An 18,184-nucleotide genomic window follows, 5' to 3' on the forward strand; every position below is an offset into this window, starting at 1 on the left:
TGTTAAGTGTGTACAAGAAAATTTTCTGATTCAGTATACAAATTGGATTGAGTCTTTTGAAGAAGTAGCAAAGAGAATTGATGAGGGCAGAGCGATAGTCATGATCAAAATGGACTTCAGTAAGGTGTTCGACAAGGTTTCCCATGGGAAACTGGTTAGCAAGGTTAGATCTCATGGAATACGGGGAGAACTAGCCATTTGGATACAGAACTGGCTCAAAGGTAGAAGACAGAGGGTGGTGATGGAGGGTTGTTTTTCAGACTGGAGGCCTGTGACCAGTGGAGTGCCACAATGATCGATGTTGGGTCCTCTACTTTCATGATTTATATAAATGATTTGGATGTCAGCATAAGAGGTATAGTTAGCAAGTTTGCAGATGACATCAAAATTGGAATTGTAGTGGACAGCGAAGAAGGTTACCTTAGATTACAATGGGATCTTGAACAGATGGGCCAATGAGCTGAGGAGTGGCAGATGGAGTTTAATTCAGATAAATGCGAGGTACTGCATTTTGGGAAAGCAAATCTTAGCAGGACTTATACACTTAATGGTAATGTCCTAGGGAGTGTTGCTGAACAAAGAGACCTTGGAGTGCAGGTTCATAGCTCCTTGAAAGTAGAGTCACAGGTAGATAGGATAGTGAAGAAGGCGTTTGGTAGGCTTTCCTTTATTGATCAGAGCTGAAAAATGTGTTGCTGGAAAAGCGCAGCAGGTCAGGCAGCATCCAAGGAGCAGGAGAATCGGCGTCGACCTGCCTGACCTGCTGCGCTTTTCCAGCAACACATTCTTCAGCTCTGATCTCCGGCATCTGCAGTCCTCACTTTTTCCCTTTATTGGTCAGAGTATTGAGTACAGGAGTTGGGAGGTCATGTTGCGGCTGTACAGGACATTGGTTAGGCCACTGTTGGAATATTACGTGCAGTTCTGGGCATAGGTTTAGGGTGAGAGGGGAAAGATATAAAAGAGACCTAAGGGGCAACTTTTTCACACAGAGGGTAGTGTGTGTATGGAATGAACTGCCAGAGGAAGTGGTGGAGTCTGGTATAATTACAACATTTAAAAGGCATCTAGATGGGAATATGAATAGGAAGGGTTTAGAGGTCTATGTGTCAAATGCTGGCAAATGGGACAAGATTCAGTGAGGATATCTGGTCAGTATGGACGAGTTGGACTGAAGGGTCTGTTTCTGTGCTGTACATCTCTGTGACTCTCTAACTCTTCTTTGGAATAATGGGAACAGAGTACTGAAGAATAGTCATATCACACTCGAAATGTTAACTCTGTTTCTCTCTCCACTGATATGGCTGAGCTTCTCAAGTTCCCAGTAGTATTCTGACCAATATTGATCCCACAATCAATGCCACAAAGAAGATGATTCCTTGCTCATTATCAGCTTGCTGCTTGTGGGAGCTTGCTGTGCACAGATTTGCTAATCCCATTTATACTGAAACAGTGACCACACTTCAAGAGCACTTCATTGATTGTATTGATGGCCTGAAATTGTGAAAGACAGAAAACACATTCACATTCACAAAACCAAAACAACAGGGTTGCACGGTGGCTCAGTGGTTAGCACTGCTGCCTCACAGTGCCAGGTTCGATTTCAGCCTTGGGCAACTGTGTGTGTGGAGTGTACACATTCTCCCTGAGTCTGCGTGGGTTTCCTCTGGATGCTCTGGTTTCCTCCCACAGTCTGAAAAGATGTGCAGGTTAGGTGGATTGGCCATGCTAAATTGCCCATAGTGTTCAGGGATGTGCAGCTGTGGGAAATGTCGGGTAGAGGGGTGGGTCTGGGTCAGATATGATTTGGAGGGTCTGTGTGGACTCAATGGGGTGAACATCCTGCTTCTGCACTGTAAGGATTCTATGACTCTATGCTAACACAAGTTCTTTAAGGTGTTTAAAGGAACACAGAAACCCCTTCCCATTCATTTCTGTGGTCACTGGAATGATCCTGTGTCTCCATACGAAATCCCTCCTGTTTTCTGCAGAGAAATTGCAACATCAGAGTGTCGGGAATTCAACACAAACAATTGAAACAAGAGAGAAATAATTTGAGAGCATCTGGGAAAGATGCCACATTCCTCTGGCCTGCCAGAGTTTCTGATAATCATTCCTTCGAGTTCTTTATATTTCTAATCACTGTTTCAACTCCCTCAGTGACCATAATCACTGAATGGCATTTAAACTGCTGCCTTTTATTGTTTATCTTTTGACAAGTGGATCATTTAAACACTGAAGATGGTAAGTGCTATAGTTCCATTCTTCATTTTCTGTTGATTGAAAACAGTTTGCTTCAGTGGTGAAAAGGGCTGAATTGAGTATAGTTTATGAAACGGTAGCTTTAAAACAGCAAATCTATTAATTTCTACAACGTCTATTTCCTTTGATGGTGTACTCATGCAATAAGCTCAGAATTGAGTCCTTTTGGTTATTCGCCGAGAAAGATTTAATATGTCCATCTGATGTTTGTTTGTGGACAGTTTTAACGCAGTTGTCAGCTTTGAGCTCCCAGAGAAGCTCATATGTCTTCTCCACAGTTGGAGGGTCGGGTCCAGAGTCCAGTCACAGCCTCAGAAGAAGTGGCTGGCCAATTCAGGCAGGGGTGGAGAGTCTTTACTCCAGTCCAACACTTCACAATCTTTGGAATTCTGTGTCCTCAATGACAAGAGTTTTGGATACGAAGGCAATTAAGGGACAGTGCAGAAGATGGAGCGGTGCTAGAATATCCATCGTTCATTAGAACAGATGTCAACGGTCCATCCTATTGTTATTCCTTAGGCTACTTGGAAATTAAAATGGCAGACAGAATTCAACCACACTAATATTAGTCTCATCCAGGTCATGATTCCTAAATTATAAGCAAAACATGTTATAGTTTAGGTTGATTCACAATAACCTCAGTCGCCAGGACTTAGAAATCCTCAGAGTTTCAGAAGGTTAGTGTGAAAGGTGACCATTCAGCAGACTGCACCTGTGCTGGCCCAAGATTAGATTAGATTAGATTATATTACTTACATTGTGGAAACAGGCCCTTCAGCCCAACAAGTCCACACCGACCCTCTGAAGAGTAACCCACCCAGATCCATTCCCCTACATTTATCCCTTACTTAACACTATGGGCAATTTAGCATGGCCAATTCACCTAACCTGCACATTTTTTTGGACTGTGGGAGGAAACCGGAGCACCCGGAGGAAACCCACGCAGACACGGGGAGAATGTGCAAACTCCACACAGACAGTTGGCTGAGGCGGGAATTGAACCCGGGTCTCTGGCACTGCGAGGAGCAGCAGTGCTAAGATGGTGGATGGTGCAGCTTGCTCACTATGGCTTTGACCCTCGAATGCTTTAATCATGTTTATGTAAGATTTGTAAACAACAGGAACATGGAGTAGAGATTCTTAAGTCTTGTCTGACATAGAGATGGACATCCAACTGAAATCTTTGTTGACACCGGCTGTTCTATCACATCCTGATTGGTTCTAATGTCTGAGAGCAGTATGTCTTTTTCCAGAGAAGCACAGTTTCATTTTCTTAAATGACATGTCACTGATGCATCCTGACCAGATTTCAATGCTTTTTAAGAATATGATGCTCAATCCATATCTGCTCATGTAGCGTCCAATCCTGATGGCACAGAGCATTTTACAACAAAAATATCGACAACTTTCTTACTGTCACAAAATAAAGAAAGTTCTTGCATAAGCACAGTGCCTTTTATAACTTCGAGGTACTACAGAGTACCTTCTAGCCAATGTGATACTTCCTTATGTGTAGTAACTGCTGCAAAGTTTGAAATGACACAGTCAGCGTGCACATACAAGTTCCAAAGACAGCGTTCAGGATAATGACCAGGTCATTGTTCTATTGACTGGGAGTTAAGTACTGGCCAGTTGATGAAGGGCTCTGGCCCGAAACATCGTTTCTGCTGCTCCTCGGATGCTATCTCACCTGCTGTGCTTTTCCACACCACACTCTGAGCTCTGAACAGAGCAGAGGCCCAGTTCTTCCACACAATGCCCTGAAACTTTGTTTTAAAGCCAGCAATAGTTGCTCTTCCCTGGTGACCCTCCAGAAGGAGTTGACAAGCCATCTTTTCAGACCATTGCAGTCCCCGTGCTGAAGTTGCTGTCAGGGAGGGAGGGTGTTTCAGGGTTTTGACTCAGTGACAGTGAGGCAATGGTGATACATTTCAAAGCCGGGATGGTGAGTGACTTGGAGGGGAACTTGCAGGGGGTGGCGTTCCCATCTACCTGCTGCCCTTGCCCTTCTTGTTTGGGGGTTGCAGTCAGACGAACCTTGGCACCTTATACACTGAGCTGAGAGAGCAAATGTGACCCGATAACATGCAACACACAGGGTCCCACTAACACAGAACAGATTACTCCACACAAAACAGCAAATGATACACATAGTTTACCTTCTGCTCATCCATGATAAGAGAGAAATAAAATAAATGATTTATTAGTCAAACATGCCACATCAATCATTTTAAATCAGAAGCACTGAAGAATGTCAAAGATGTAAAATCTCAACCTCTGTGATAACATGACTCAGTTATTTTCCCAAGAGCTTTGCTGACTGCAATGCTGCTTCTGAAACACTCTGAGGAAAGAGACAACCTTCTACATCAGTAGGTCAGGCAGCATCCGAGGAGCAAGACAACCATCAGGAAGGCTTTTGCCCGAAACGTCGATTTTCCTGCTCCTCGGATGCTGCCTGACCTGCTGTGCTTTTCCAGCACCACTCTAAACTAGACTCTGGTTTCCAGCATCTGCAGTCCTTGTTTTTACCTAACCTTCTACATCAGCTGTGTGGCCAACATAGCCCAGCTGAGAAGATTTAGCAAAAAGGGTCTTTGCCTTCTGCTGGAATAAGGAAGCCAACAACTCCTCCATCATTGAACTCCCACTTTGGATCACTGCAGCTGATGCCATTCTCAGTCAACCTGAAGACCAGTGAGAGGATGGACCTCTTTCAATAACACAACAGCTCTCAGGCAAGAAAGGGCTGGGAGGTGTGTGGGGGAGTTGTGAGAGTCAATGAGGAGGATGAAGAGGGAGACTGTGAAAGAGGGCGGAAGGGACAGTTGGGAATGGGGTTGGGGTGGCTTGGGAGGGTTTGAAGAGGGGAATAGGAACAGGTTTCGGATGGGCCTTGGGAGATGGAGTGGGGCAAGTGGGAACATAGAACATTACCGAGCAGTACAGGCCCTTCGGTCCTCGATGTTGCGCCGACCTGTGAAACCAATCTGAAGCCCATCTAACCTACACTATTCCTTTTTCGTCCATATGACTATCCAATGACCATTTAAATGCCCTACAAATTGGCGAGTCTACTACTGTTGCAGGCAATGTGTTCTACGCCTCTACTACTCTCTCAGTAAAGGAACTACCTCTGACTTCTGACCTATATCTATCACCCCTCGATTTAAAGCAATGCCCCCTTGTGCTAGCCATCACCATCCTAGGAAAAAGGCTCTCACTGTCCACCCTATCTAACCCTCTGATTATCTTATATGTCTTAATTAAGTCACCTCTCAACCTTCTTCTCCCTAACAAAAACAGCCTCAAGTCCCTCAGCCCTTCCTCACATGACCTTCCCTCTACACCAGGCAACATCCTAGTAAATCTCCTCTGCACCCTTTCCAAAGCTTCCACATACACTGTATAATGCAGTGGACAGAACTGTACGCAATACTCCAAGTGTGGCCGCACCAGAGTTTTATATAGCTGCAACATGACCTCATGGTTCCAAAACTCAATCCCTCTACCAATAAAAGCTAACACACCGTACGCCCTTCTTAACACCCTATTTATCTGGGTAGCAACTTCCAAGAATCTATGTACCTGGACACCGAGATCTCTCTGCTCATCTACACTACAAAGCATCTTACCATTAGCATTACCTCTGCATTCCTGTTACTCCTACCAAAGTGAATCACCTCACACTTTTGCTGCATTAAACTCCATTTGCTATCTCTTAGCCCAGCTCTGCAGCTTATCTACGCCCCTCTGTAACCTATAACATCCTTCTGCACTATCCACTACTCTGCTGACCTTAGAGTCATCCGCAAATTTACTAACCCATCCTTCTGCACCCTCATCCAGATTGTCTACAAAAATGACAACAACAGTGCACCCAAAACAGATCCTTGTGGTACACCACTAATAACTGAACTCCAGGATGAACATTTCCCATCAACCACTATCCTCTGTCTTCTTTCAGCTTGCCAATTTGTGATCCAAACTGCAAAATCACCCTCAATCCCATGCCTCCGTCTTTTGTGCAATAGCTTACCATGGGGAACCTTATCAAACGCCTTACTGAAATCTATATACACCACATCAACCACTCTACCCTCATCCACCTGTTTGGTCACCTTCTAAAAGAACTCAATAGGTTTGTGATATTTCTGAGGCACAACCTACCTTTCATAAAACTGTGTTGATTATCCATAATGAACTTATTCCTTTTCCAGATTATAAATTCTATCTCCTATAAACTTTTCCAACACATTACCCACAACCAAAGTAAGGCTCACTGGTCTATAATTACCAGGATTGTCTCCACTCCCCTTCTTGAACAAGGGAACAACATTTGCTACCCTCCAGTCTTCTGGCACGATTCCTGTAGATAATGATGACATAAAGATCAAAGCCAATCTCCTCCCTGGGTTCCCAGAGAATCCTAGGATAAATCCCATGCGACCCAGGGGACTCAGCTATTTTTACACTTTCCAAAATTGCTAACACCTCCTCCTTGTGAACCCCAATCCCATCTAGTCTGGTAGCCTGTATCTCAGTAGTCTCCTCACCAACATTGTCTTTGTCTAGTGTGAATACTAACAAAAAGTATTCATTTAGCGCTTCCCCTATCTTCTCTGACTCCATGTGCAACTTCCCACTACTATCCTTGAATGGTTCTAATCTTACTGTAGTCATTCTCTTAATCCTGACATACCTATTGAGGTGGGGGTTGGGGTTGGTTTGAATGAGGAAGGACAGGAGGATGGAGGTGTTGGGAAGGGGGATGAAGAGGAGGTGGTTTAGGAGTGGAGGGGGGAGGATGGAAAGTGTTAGAAAGGGAATGAAGTAGATAAGACTGAAGGGGATGTGTGAATATTTAACTTTGGAATCAGGAATAACATTCTGATCATATGTGTCTACATTACACCTGTCATTTTACAGATTTAATTGATCGCTAAGCACTTACAAAACGGTTTGCAACACATCCTAATTTCCAGACCCATGAGTCTCTTTAAAATGCTGTTCATCTCCTGAACTCAAGTGTGTGTGGTTAGAACATTAAAGACAACTATTGCTGACATTGTGAGTTTATGAGTAAAATGTGAACTTACTCATATTTATTTAATAAAATTACTTGCAATGATATTCTCCTTTGAATAAATTTTATATCCTTACCACAGTGGAGTCTTTCTTGGGTCCCCCATCATCTGCAATGACTGTGATTAGGTAATAATCTCCCTTCTCCCGATCTATCTGTCCCCGGACAGTTATCACACCCTGTGAGAGGCAATGAGAGGAGGGACAGTCATATACTCTATTCACAAATCCAAATTCAGCCTCATGCAGAACTGGGGAGGGTGGTGCTGAAGTGGCAGTGTCACTGGACCAATAATCCAGAACTCCAGGCTAATGTCCTGGGGGCCACGGGTTCTAATCCCAACACGGCAGCTAGTGAAATCTGAACATAATAATAATCAGGAATTGTTTTTTTAAAAAAAACAGCTGGTCTAATGCAGACAATGCAATATGTCGATGGGAACGCTGCCTTCAACATTGTGATGAAAACCCATCGGCTTCACTTTAATGTCCGATAAGGAAGAAGGTGGCAGGTAAGCACAATTATTTGGAGTTTGCAAAACAGAGTAACACCAACAGTGTGGGTTCAATTCCCACACCAGCTGAGGTTACCATGAAGGACTCTCTTTCTCAACCTTGCCCCTGATCTGAGGAGTGGTGACCCTCAGGTTAAACCACCACCAATTGTCTCTTTCAAATGATCTACACACAGGAATAAGAATCTGCAGATCTCCTCCTATACAGTGCAATGTCTCATCAGAGTGTTTTGTGATGTAGGTGTCGCTGGCTGGTTCAGCATTTATTGTCCATCCCTCATTGCCCCTTGAGAAGGTGATGGTGAGCTTCCTTCTTGAACCACTGCAGCCCATGTGCTGTAGGTTGACCCACAATGCTGTTAGGGAGGAAGTTTCAGGATCTTGACCCACCGGCATTGAAGCAACAGTGATATAGTTTGAAGGTTAAGAGAAAACAAAACTTCAAGCTCAGGTAGACTGTGTTTGTAGCAGAATCGGTCTGACTTCTAACCATAGAAATTCAGAGCTGCAGTAGGCCATTCAGCCCTTTGAGCCCGCACCACCATTCAATATGATCATGCTGACCATACAATCTCGGTATCCCAGGCTGGATGAATATTTTGGAAGAAAAGTTTACTACTCTTTGCAATCTCTCACCTTCTCTGTAATGGACCACCAAGAATGTGGAGGTTTTTACAGCATTTCCAGAGATGTGGGTATCATTTGCTGCACAACATTGAACCATATGGCTCACTTGGCCATTTCAGAGGGCAGTTAAGAGTCAGGCACATTGCTGTGGGTCTGGAGTCACATATAGGCCAGACCAGGTAAGGATGGCAGATTTCTCTCCCTACAGGACATTAAGGAACCAGATGCGTGTTTTATTTTTAGAATCATAGAATTCCTTCGGTGTGGAAGCAGCCCATTGAGTCCCACCGACTTTCCCACCCAGACCTATCCTATCCCTGGAACCCTGAATTCCCATGGGTCGAAAAATGTGGTGCTGGAAAAGCACAGCAGGTCAGGCAGCATTTAGGCATAAGCCCTTCATCAGGAATGGACACAATGAGCAACTTCCATGGCCAATCCATCTAATCTGCACATCTTTGGACTGTGGGAGGAAACCAAAGCACCCAGACGAAACTCACACAGACACAGGGAAAATGTGCAAACCCCACACAGACAGTTGCCTAAGGGTGGAATCGAACCCAAGCCCCTGGGACTGTGAGGTAACACCAACCATCATGCCACCCCTGAATGATAATGACAATTGACTGTGGTTACATAGCTACTATTAGGCTAGCTTAATTCTCATTGAATTCAAATTTCACCATCTGCCCTGCCCATGTTCCCAGAATATTAACCCGGGGTTCTGGATTACTAGCCCAGTGACAACACCACTACCTCCTTTTAGTTATAATAAAATATTATTCGTTGAATATCAACCCCCATAACCATATACCCACAAGAAAGAAGCCCAAGACTGAGAGTGAAGCTCTGAATTTAAGACATCACAAGACAGTACAGGATTACAGCACCATTGCTACATACTCACAGTAACTCTGTTTATTTGGAACAAGGACAGAGTGTGGGCAGAGGTGTCCGGGTCAAACCGATAGGTGATCAGATTGATGTTGTCAGCAGACTGAGCTTGGATCTGGACCACTTCAGCCCCAGTTGGGATATTTTCAATAATTGTAGCTTCATATGACACATTTGTAAATTGTACAGGCTCATCCAGCTCATTGAGCAGGGTGATGTATACAGTGCAATAACCCCTGTTGTAAGGTGGAGCTTGATCTGTGGCAGATATATTCATGAAATAGCTGGTCTTGGTTTCATAATCAAGGTAGTTCACTGTGGTGATGAGGCCTGTACTCTCATCAATGGCAAACTTCCTCTCTGAGCCAGACAGGATCATATAGGTGACAATGCCTCCATCTCCTGGGGTAGAAATATAAAAACAGTGGGACACTTGCACCAGGAAACATCTCCTCAATACTGTTATTTTTGCACCGCTCAAAAAGCATTGAAAAGCATTGGGACGTTGGATGTTCAAATTGTTGCTGTGGCTGTTAATCCCCCTCCCTTGACCCATCACATCCCGAATTCTGACCCAACTGGTTGAACACATTGGTAAGGATTCTACTCAGCCAGCTAACCCTGTTTCCCAGCTGACCACACCATTCAACATTAGACTGAGAGAGTTAGTTGATTTACCCGTGTCCCTGTCAGTGGCTCGGACGACAATGACTGATGTGCCAATCCCTGCAGTTTCCCGCAGCCCTAGCCGGTTATACTGTTGCTGGGTAAAAACTGGCTTTTCATCATTCACATCCTCCACATAGATGATCACCTAGACAAAGGAAAGGTCAAATCAAAGAGGTGAGAATTCACAAAGAGACAATGACCAAATTATCAAGACTCTGTTTATTCCTAAAAGGCTGCTTTGTTCAAAATGGTTGAATCAAAACTGTTAGTGATCTACGTCTCTTATGATGAAAATACATTGACCTCAGTTTGGGATTTCTATCACTGCCTTTTGGGTAAGTGAGACTGATTTAGCTCACTAAATCTAAGCTTAGGACAATGTTTACACAGCAACTGCATTAGAACAGTAACTCAGGAAGGCTGTCAGCATGTTCAAAGATCCCTCCCACCCCTGTTATACTCTGTTCCAACCTCTTCCATCAGGCAGAAGATACAAAAGCAACTTGTAAATACATGTACCAACAGATTCAAGGACAGCTGCTTCTAGACTTCTGAATGGACCTCTCAAATTTTAAATTTAATGTTGGTCTCACTCTCTGTGCAGATTCTCTGCAGCTGTAACATTGGATTCCTTGCTCTGTTCTATTACCCTGATGCATTTTGTATGGTATGATCTGTCCGTACTGCACACAAAACAAAACTTTTCACTGTACCCAGGTACGATGTGACAATAATAAATCAAATCAAATCAAATAAAAATATGTTGCAGTGATAGTGTCTGTGCCTGTGAAGGTAAGGGCACAAGTCCAACATATCTCCAGAAGGGTGACAAACACATCCAATTAGCTGATTAAAGTAATGATAAACTGCTCCCATCATCCATGGACAGAGATCTCAAATTGTAAAAATGGATTAGACAAACCAGTGATGCATTCCCTGGAATTGAGAAGGTTATGGGCTTTTTAAAAAAAATTAATTCATGGGACAGACTTCATGGGCCAGGCCAGTATTTATTGCCCATCTGTCATTTGTCCAGAGGGCTGTTGAGAGTCTACCATGGTGCTGCAGGTTTGGAGACGCTTGTAGGTCAGAACGGGTAAGGTTAGCAGATTCCCTTCCCTACAAATTTCACTATCTTCTTACTGGGAGTGGAACCCAGGTCCCTGGATTAATAGTCGAACGATGATACCACTAGGCCATCACCTCCCCGACACCACCATGAATTGAGATTTGGAACTCTCTTCAGTCAAATACAATTCTTAACTTTAAATCTGAGATTGATAGATTTTTGTTAACCAAAGGTATTAAGAAATCAAAATAGGGCCAAGGGGTGTGGTATTATGGAGCCAGGTCAGGTATCAGCCATCTTTTTAAGGCAAAGATAGGTAGATCTTTGCAGAGTACAGTAATTAAGGATTATGGTGAGCAGGTGGGTAAGTGTGGCTGAGTCCACAAAAAGATCAGCCACGATCTTACTGAGTGGCTTGAAGGGCCAAATGGTCTACTCCTGCTCCTCGTTCTTTTGATCTCACTGAATGGTGGAACATGATCCAATGGTTAGCTAAGTGGTCTGCATCTGATCCCATGTTTCCAAAAGAAGATTTAAAAGAGTCTTTACCCACTCCTAGGGCTGCATGGATGGAAATGCGGAGAGAAGCCACACAGCATTGGGGTGGCATGGTGGCACAGCAGTTGGCACTGCTGCCTCACAGCGCCAGAGACCCGGGTTCAATTCCCGCCACAGGCGACTGTCTGTGTGGAGTTTGCACATTCTCCCCGTGTCTGTGTGGGTTTGCTCCGGGTGCTCTGGTTTCCTCCCACAGTCCAAAGATGTGCAGGTTAGGTGGATAAGCCATGCTAAATTGCCCATAGTGTTAGGCGAGGGGGTAAATGTAGGGGAAATGGGTCTGGGTGGGTTGCGCTTCGGCGGGTCAGTGTGGACTTGTTGGGCCGAAGGGCCTGTTTCCACACTGTAAGTAATCTAAAAAATAATCTAAAAGCATTAGTCAAAGAGCATTTGATAACGGCTGATGCCTGTGTATGAACCGACGATGTGCCCGTACCCTGACAGTGCTCCTCATCCTGCCAAAGTCGTTGTTGTAGGCCTCCACTTGCAACACATGGGTAGTGCTGCTCTCTCTGTCCAAGGGGCGGGGACCTCTGGAGATGAGCCCAGTGTCTTGGTCCATCTGGAAGTTATCATTGGGATTTCCTAGAAACACAAGGAAAATTGAACGGTTAAAAATATATCTCCTTGACCAAGCTTCCTGTGACGATCACAAACGATAACTTCTTTTCTTGCTGGCTTCCTCCAAAGTGAGATGAAATATAACATTTTACAGGATGCAGCCTGCATCACCCAACAGTTACTTGAAATCATGGGCAATTCTCAGAAGAGGATTTTACAGATAAGGAAGGCCTTTACATTTTGGCTGTCAGTCGAGCAACTTGAATCTTAACTCTTGCCTATTCCCACAAATTTTTCAAATGCTTTATTTCACTCTTTCAATTCAATTGCTTGCAAATTACTTATAAATATGAGGATCTCTGAGGTACTCTTTCTGAGTTCACAGAGGACGCCTCTTGTGTTATGACACGGAGACAGACAACTGAGTCAAATCAGGCTTACTACCTCTGGATTCAACACAGCAAAATTAGAATACTGAACAACCCTCAAAATTGATCCCCAGATAACAGACTTTTTAAAAAAAAACCAGTACCAGACTTTGTGAATAATTGATTCTAAACACTGGGTTTATAGCTCCAACAGAAAATTTACGATTTTTTTCCCCATGCAGTGACTTTAGCAGAGCACAGTAAAACAAAGTAATCTAATTAATGGCTAAAATTTAAAACCAATCCTTAATACTCACACAAAGACAGACAGACAAAACAGACAGAATTAAGGGATAACTCAGAAGAGAAAAATAAATGAGCTGTAACCGGTCGGTTACTTGAGGAGATTCTACAATCCACTACAAAAGCAGAAATTGCCGGAAAAGCTCAGCAGGTCAGGCAGCATCAGTGAAGAGAAAGCAGAGTTAACGTTTTGGGTCCGGTGACCCTTCCTTGGGACTGGGTCACTGGATCTGAAACGTTAACTCTGATTTCTCTTCACAGATGTTGCCTGACTTGCTGAGCTTTTCCAGCAATTTCCGTTCTTGTTTCTGATTTAGAGCACCTGCAGTTCTTTCGATTTTAATACACAATCCATAACAGTGGCCTAGCGGGGAAGACAATAGAGCAACAATAGCAGGAGTTTCTGGGTGTAACTGAGGACACAGTACAGAGGTTCATCCCAAAGAAAAGAAAGATTACCCAGCGAGCGGTTAGACAGCCATGGCTGACAAAAGGAAGTCAGGAAATATATCCAAGAAAAAGTGGCCAAGGGCACTGGGAAATCAGAAGATTGGGAAGACTACAAAATAAACAGAGGACAACAAAGAGAGAAATAAGGAAGGAGAGGATCAAATATGAAAGCAGGCTAGCCCGTAATATTAGAAATGATAGTAAAAGTTTCTTTCAATACATAAGAAACAAACGAGAGGCAAAGGTAGAAATTGGGCCATACCAAATTGATGCTGGAAGCCCAGTGCTGGGAGATAAGGGAATAGCTGAAGAACTTAGTAAGTACTTTGCATCAGTCTTCACATAGGAAGACATGAAGAATATCCCAACAATTAAGGAGAGTCAGGGGTCAGAATTGAGTAAGTTAGCCATTACAAAAGAGGAAGTGCTAAAAAGGCTAAAAGGTCTAAAAATCGATAAATCTCCTGGACCCGATGGGCTACATCCTAGAGTTCTGAGGGAGATGGCTGAGGAAATAGCAGAGGCGCTGAATGTAATCTTTCAAAAATTACTGGAGTCAGGAAAATTCCCAGATGATTGGAAGATCGCTGTTGTAACCCTCTGGTTCAAGAAAGGATCAAGACAAAAGATGGAAAATTATAGGCCGATTAGCCTAACCTCAGTTGTTAGTAAAATCCTAGAATCCATCATTAAGGATGAAATTTCTAAATTCTTGGAAGTGCAGGGTCAGATTAGAACAAGTCAGCATGGATTTAGTATGGGAGGTCGTGCCTGACAAACCTATTAGAATTCTTTGAAGAGGTAACAAGTAGGTTAGACCAGGAAACCCAGTGGATGTCATCTATCTAGACTTCCAAAAGACCTGTGATAAGGTGCCTCACGGGAGGCTGCTGAGTAAGGTGAGGGCCCATGGTGTTTGAGGCGAGCTACTGGCATGGATTGAGGAATGGCTGCCTGACAGAAGGCAGAGAGTTGGGATAAAAGGTTCTTTTTCGGAATGGCAGCTGGTGACAAGTAGGATCCCACAGGGTTCAGTGTTGGGGCCGCAGCTGTTCACTTTATATATTAATGATCTGGATGAAGGGACTGGGGACATTCTGGTGAAGTTCACTGATGATGTGAAGTTAGGCAGACAGGCAGGTGGTACTGAGGAGGTAGGGAGGCTGCAGAAAGGTTTAGACAGTTTAGGAGAATGGTCCAGGAAATGGCTGATGAAATTTAACGTGAGCAAGTCTGAGGCCTTGCACTTTGGAAATAATAATACAGGCATGGACTATTTTCTAAACGGTGAGAAAATTTATAAAGCCAAAGTACAAAGGGATCTGGGAGTGCTAGTCCAGGATTCTCTATAGGTTGATTTGCAGATTGAGTCCATGATTAAGAAAGCAAATGTAATGTTGTCATTTATCTCAAGAAGGTTGGAATATAAAAGCAGCGACGTGCTTCTGAGACTTTATAAAGCTCTAGTTGGGCCCCATTTAGAATACTGTGCCCAATTTTGGGCCCCACACCTCAGGAAGGACAGACTGGCACTGGAGCGTGTCCAGCGGAGATTCACACGGATGATCCCTGGAATGGTAGGCCTAACATACGATGAACAGCTGAGGATCCTGGGATTGTATTCATTAGAGTTTAGAAGGTTGAGGGGAGATCGAATAGCAACTTACAAGATAATGCATGGCTTAGAAAGAGTGGATGCTGGGAGGTTGTTTCCGTTAGGCGGGGATACGAGGACCCCTGAGCACAGCCTTAAAATTAGAGGGGGTCAATTTAGAACGGAAATGGGGAGACATTTCTTTAGCCAGAGAGTGGTGGGCCTGTGGAATTCACTGCCTTCAAGTTGGGTCTGAGACATTGGGTGCCTTCAAGGCAGAGATTGATAAATTCTTAATGTCACAAGGAATTAAGGGCTAAGGGGAGAATGCAGGTAAGTGGAGTTGAAATGCCCATCAGCCATGATTAAATGGCGGAGTGGACTTGGTAGGCCGAATGGCGTTGCTTCCACTCGTATACCTTATGGTCTTATTGTCTAACATACGGGATTATATCTTGCTTGGTTTCTGACAATATTGATGCATGCACATAGCTTCCAGCAGGCGATGCTTTTAACTGGGATTCCATTCTCTGAACTTTCATTAATTTAATATGAGAATGAACAGGGTGCAATCAAACCTCTATCCTGTAGCTTTCTGACTTCAACACCGCCGAAAAACCAGCTGAAATCTGGCCACTCCCTGTCAGACTGACTGTCCTCCCATTAGGTCCCAGTTAATATTCAACATCTGCCACCTACTGGTGTATAAGGGCCTTGCAGAATTAAAGCGTCTATAGAGCACTTTTAACATGGATCAATCTGCTATCAACTAACTGTCAGGCCTAGTCTCATAAACAAATATCAGTTTATTTGTTCTTTTTTCATGAACACAACCTGCTGCTCACAGTCCAAAGGTTATCTTTCAAGTTTCAGCTCCCGGTTCACAGCTCCAAACCAAAAATGATAAAAAGAATAAAATAAAATAATGAAAATTCAGCAAGGGTCCCAACGCTTGTCTGTCTTTGTCAGAGAAACTTGAGATTAATCTAAGTTAAAAGCTCTCTTTTTATTTATTTATTCAGTCATTTCAACTGACAAAGGAACAGCACTCGGAAAGCTTGTGATTTCAAATAAACCTATTGGACTATAACCTGGTGTCATGTGACTTCTGACATTGCCATGGAGAAGGTAATGGTTCACTACAGGGGGTCCTGACCTGGTCTGGCTGAAATGTGACTTCAAACCCAGAAGGCGTTGAGTATGCTTTCCTTTACTGATCAGAACATTGAGAATAGGAGTTGGGAGGTCATGCTGCGGCTGAACAGGACATTGGTTAGGACACTTTTGGAATATTGCATGCAATTTGGTCTCCTTCCTATCAGAAGGATGTTGTAAAACTTGAAATGGTTCAGAAAAACTTTACAAGGATGTTGCTAGGGATGGAGGGTTTGAGCTATAGGGAGAGGCTGAACAGGCTGGGGCTGTTTTCCCTGGAGCGTCGGAGGCTGAGGGGGTGACCTTATAGAGGTTTATAAAATCATGAGGGGCACAGATAGGCTAAATAGACCAGGTCTTTTCCCTGGGTTAAGGGAATCCAGAACTAGAGGGCATAGGTTTAGGGTGAGAGGGGTAAAATTTACAAGGGAGCTAAGGGGCAACTTTTTCACATAGAGGGTGGTGTGTGTATGGAATGAGCTGCCAGAGGAAGTGGTGGAGGATGGTACAATTACAGCATTTAAAAGGCATCTGGATGGGTATATGACTAGGAAGGGTTTAGAGGGATATGGGGCCAAGTGCTGGCAAATGGGACTAGATTACGTTAGGATATCTGGTCGGCATGGATGAGTTGGACTGAAGGGTTTGCTTCTGTGCTGTACATCTCCTTGATTTATGACTCTTAACTGCCCTCTGGGCAATTAGGGATGGGAAATAAATGCTGACCAAGTCTGTGATGTCCATGTTCCATAAATAAATTTTAAAAAGCACACAGAATTGGATTTGTATTACTGATAGAAATCCTTTAATTGAACACTATCTAAAGTAATTTTTTTGATGAGTTTGGAATGAGTCTGGACAACCAAACTCCAATAAAGAATACATCTGTTTCTTACTTAAGCAACTCCTTCAATTAAATTCTGATTCTTTTTGCTAAGTAAAATAAATGGTGCAGATACAAGTCAATGTTACCTGAGAGAATTCTGTACAAAACCTTCCCATTAACTCCTTCATCTGCATCAGTGGCTTGCACCTATTAAAACAGAGAAAAGGCAGATTCAGCAAAAACCAAACCACATGCTGCACCTTCCCACTACATGCTGTGATGCAATTTGAAGCTGCATTCCAATACACTTATAAGCTCCAGTGAAATCATTGAGTTCAACCCAATTCCTCTGATCAGAAAGCAAAGCGTCCTGCAGTGGTAGACTTACCATCAGGGAGCTCAGAAGGTTTTAATTGCTCCAGTCATTCTTGGGATTCTGACTGGGCCAGCACTTTTCACCCAACCCAAGTAAGTCTTGAGAAGGTGGGGGTGGGTTGCCTTTTTCAATGGCTGCAGTCCCATGTGATGGAGGGACACCCTTGGAGATGTTAGGGAGGGAATTCGAGGATTTTGACCAGTGACGCTGAAGGAACTGGGATGTATTTCCAAGTCAGGTTAGTGAGTGGCTCAGAGGGGATTTTCCAGGCAGTGTTGCTTCCATGGATCTGTTGCCCTTATTCTTCTCAGCAGGAGTGTTTTTAGATTTGGCTGCGTTGTCAAGGAACCTTTGCAAATTGGAGCAATGCATCTTTTAGATGATACCCAGTGTAAGTTGTCTTTTCCCTAGGATGCGGGATTTCAAGACTGGGGGGGAGGGGGGCACATTTTTAAGGTGAGAGGAGAGAGGTTTCAAAAAGACAGAGGCATTAATTTTTTACACAGAGGGTGGGTTCACATATGTAATGAAATTCTTGAGGAAATTGTGGATGTGGGCATAACTTTTAAAAGACACTTAGGTAAATATTTGGATGATTAAATAGATTAGATCTAATCATCCATGTATTTACCTAAGTGTCTTTTAAATGTTATGCCCAAATCCATCACTTTCTCAGGAATTTCATTCCACACGTGAACCCAGCCTCTGTGTAAAAAAATTAGCCCCTCACGTCTTTTTAAAAGATGTTTTAAAAAGAATTTAAAGACATTTGAAAGACACTTTGGTAAATACATGGATAGAAAAGGTTTAGAGGGTTATGGGCCAGGTGCAGGCGAGTGGGACTAGTTCGGTTTGGGATTATGTACGGCATG

The 18,184-nt window shown here is 43.6% G+C and overlaps 1 protein-coding gene across 1 annotated transcript in view; it reads right to left on the minus strand.

Annotated features, from left to right (window-relative positions):
* Window positions 1-18,184, minus strand: part of cdh23 (cadherin-related 23) — a 799,974-nt gene that overhangs the window by 225,493 nt on the left and 556,297 nt on the right. Inside the window, exons 29-33 of the mRNA XM_043679154.1 lie at window positions 17,083-17,143; window positions 12,116-12,264; window positions 10,062-10,197; window positions 9,397-9,785; window positions 7,426-7,527 (exon numbers count right to left, since the gene is read on the minus strand). Coding sequence (XP_043535089.1) covers window positions 7,426-7,527; window positions 9,397-9,785; window positions 10,062-10,197; window positions 12,116-12,264; window positions 17,083-17,143 — 837 coding nt within the window. The remainder of the gene's footprint in view (window positions 1-7,425; window positions 7,528-9,396; window positions 9,786-10,061; window positions 10,198-12,115; window positions 12,265-17,082; window positions 17,144-18,184) is intronic.

This window comes from Chiloscyllium plagiosum, chromosome 38, assembly GCF_004010195.1.
Source record: "Chiloscyllium plagiosum isolate BGI_BamShark_2017 chromosome 38, ASM401019v2, whole genome shotgun sequence".
In the NCBI taxonomy this organism is placed as follows: domain Eukaryota; kingdom Metazoa; phylum Chordata; class Chondrichthyes; order Orectolobiformes; family Hemiscylliidae; genus Chiloscyllium; species Chiloscyllium plagiosum.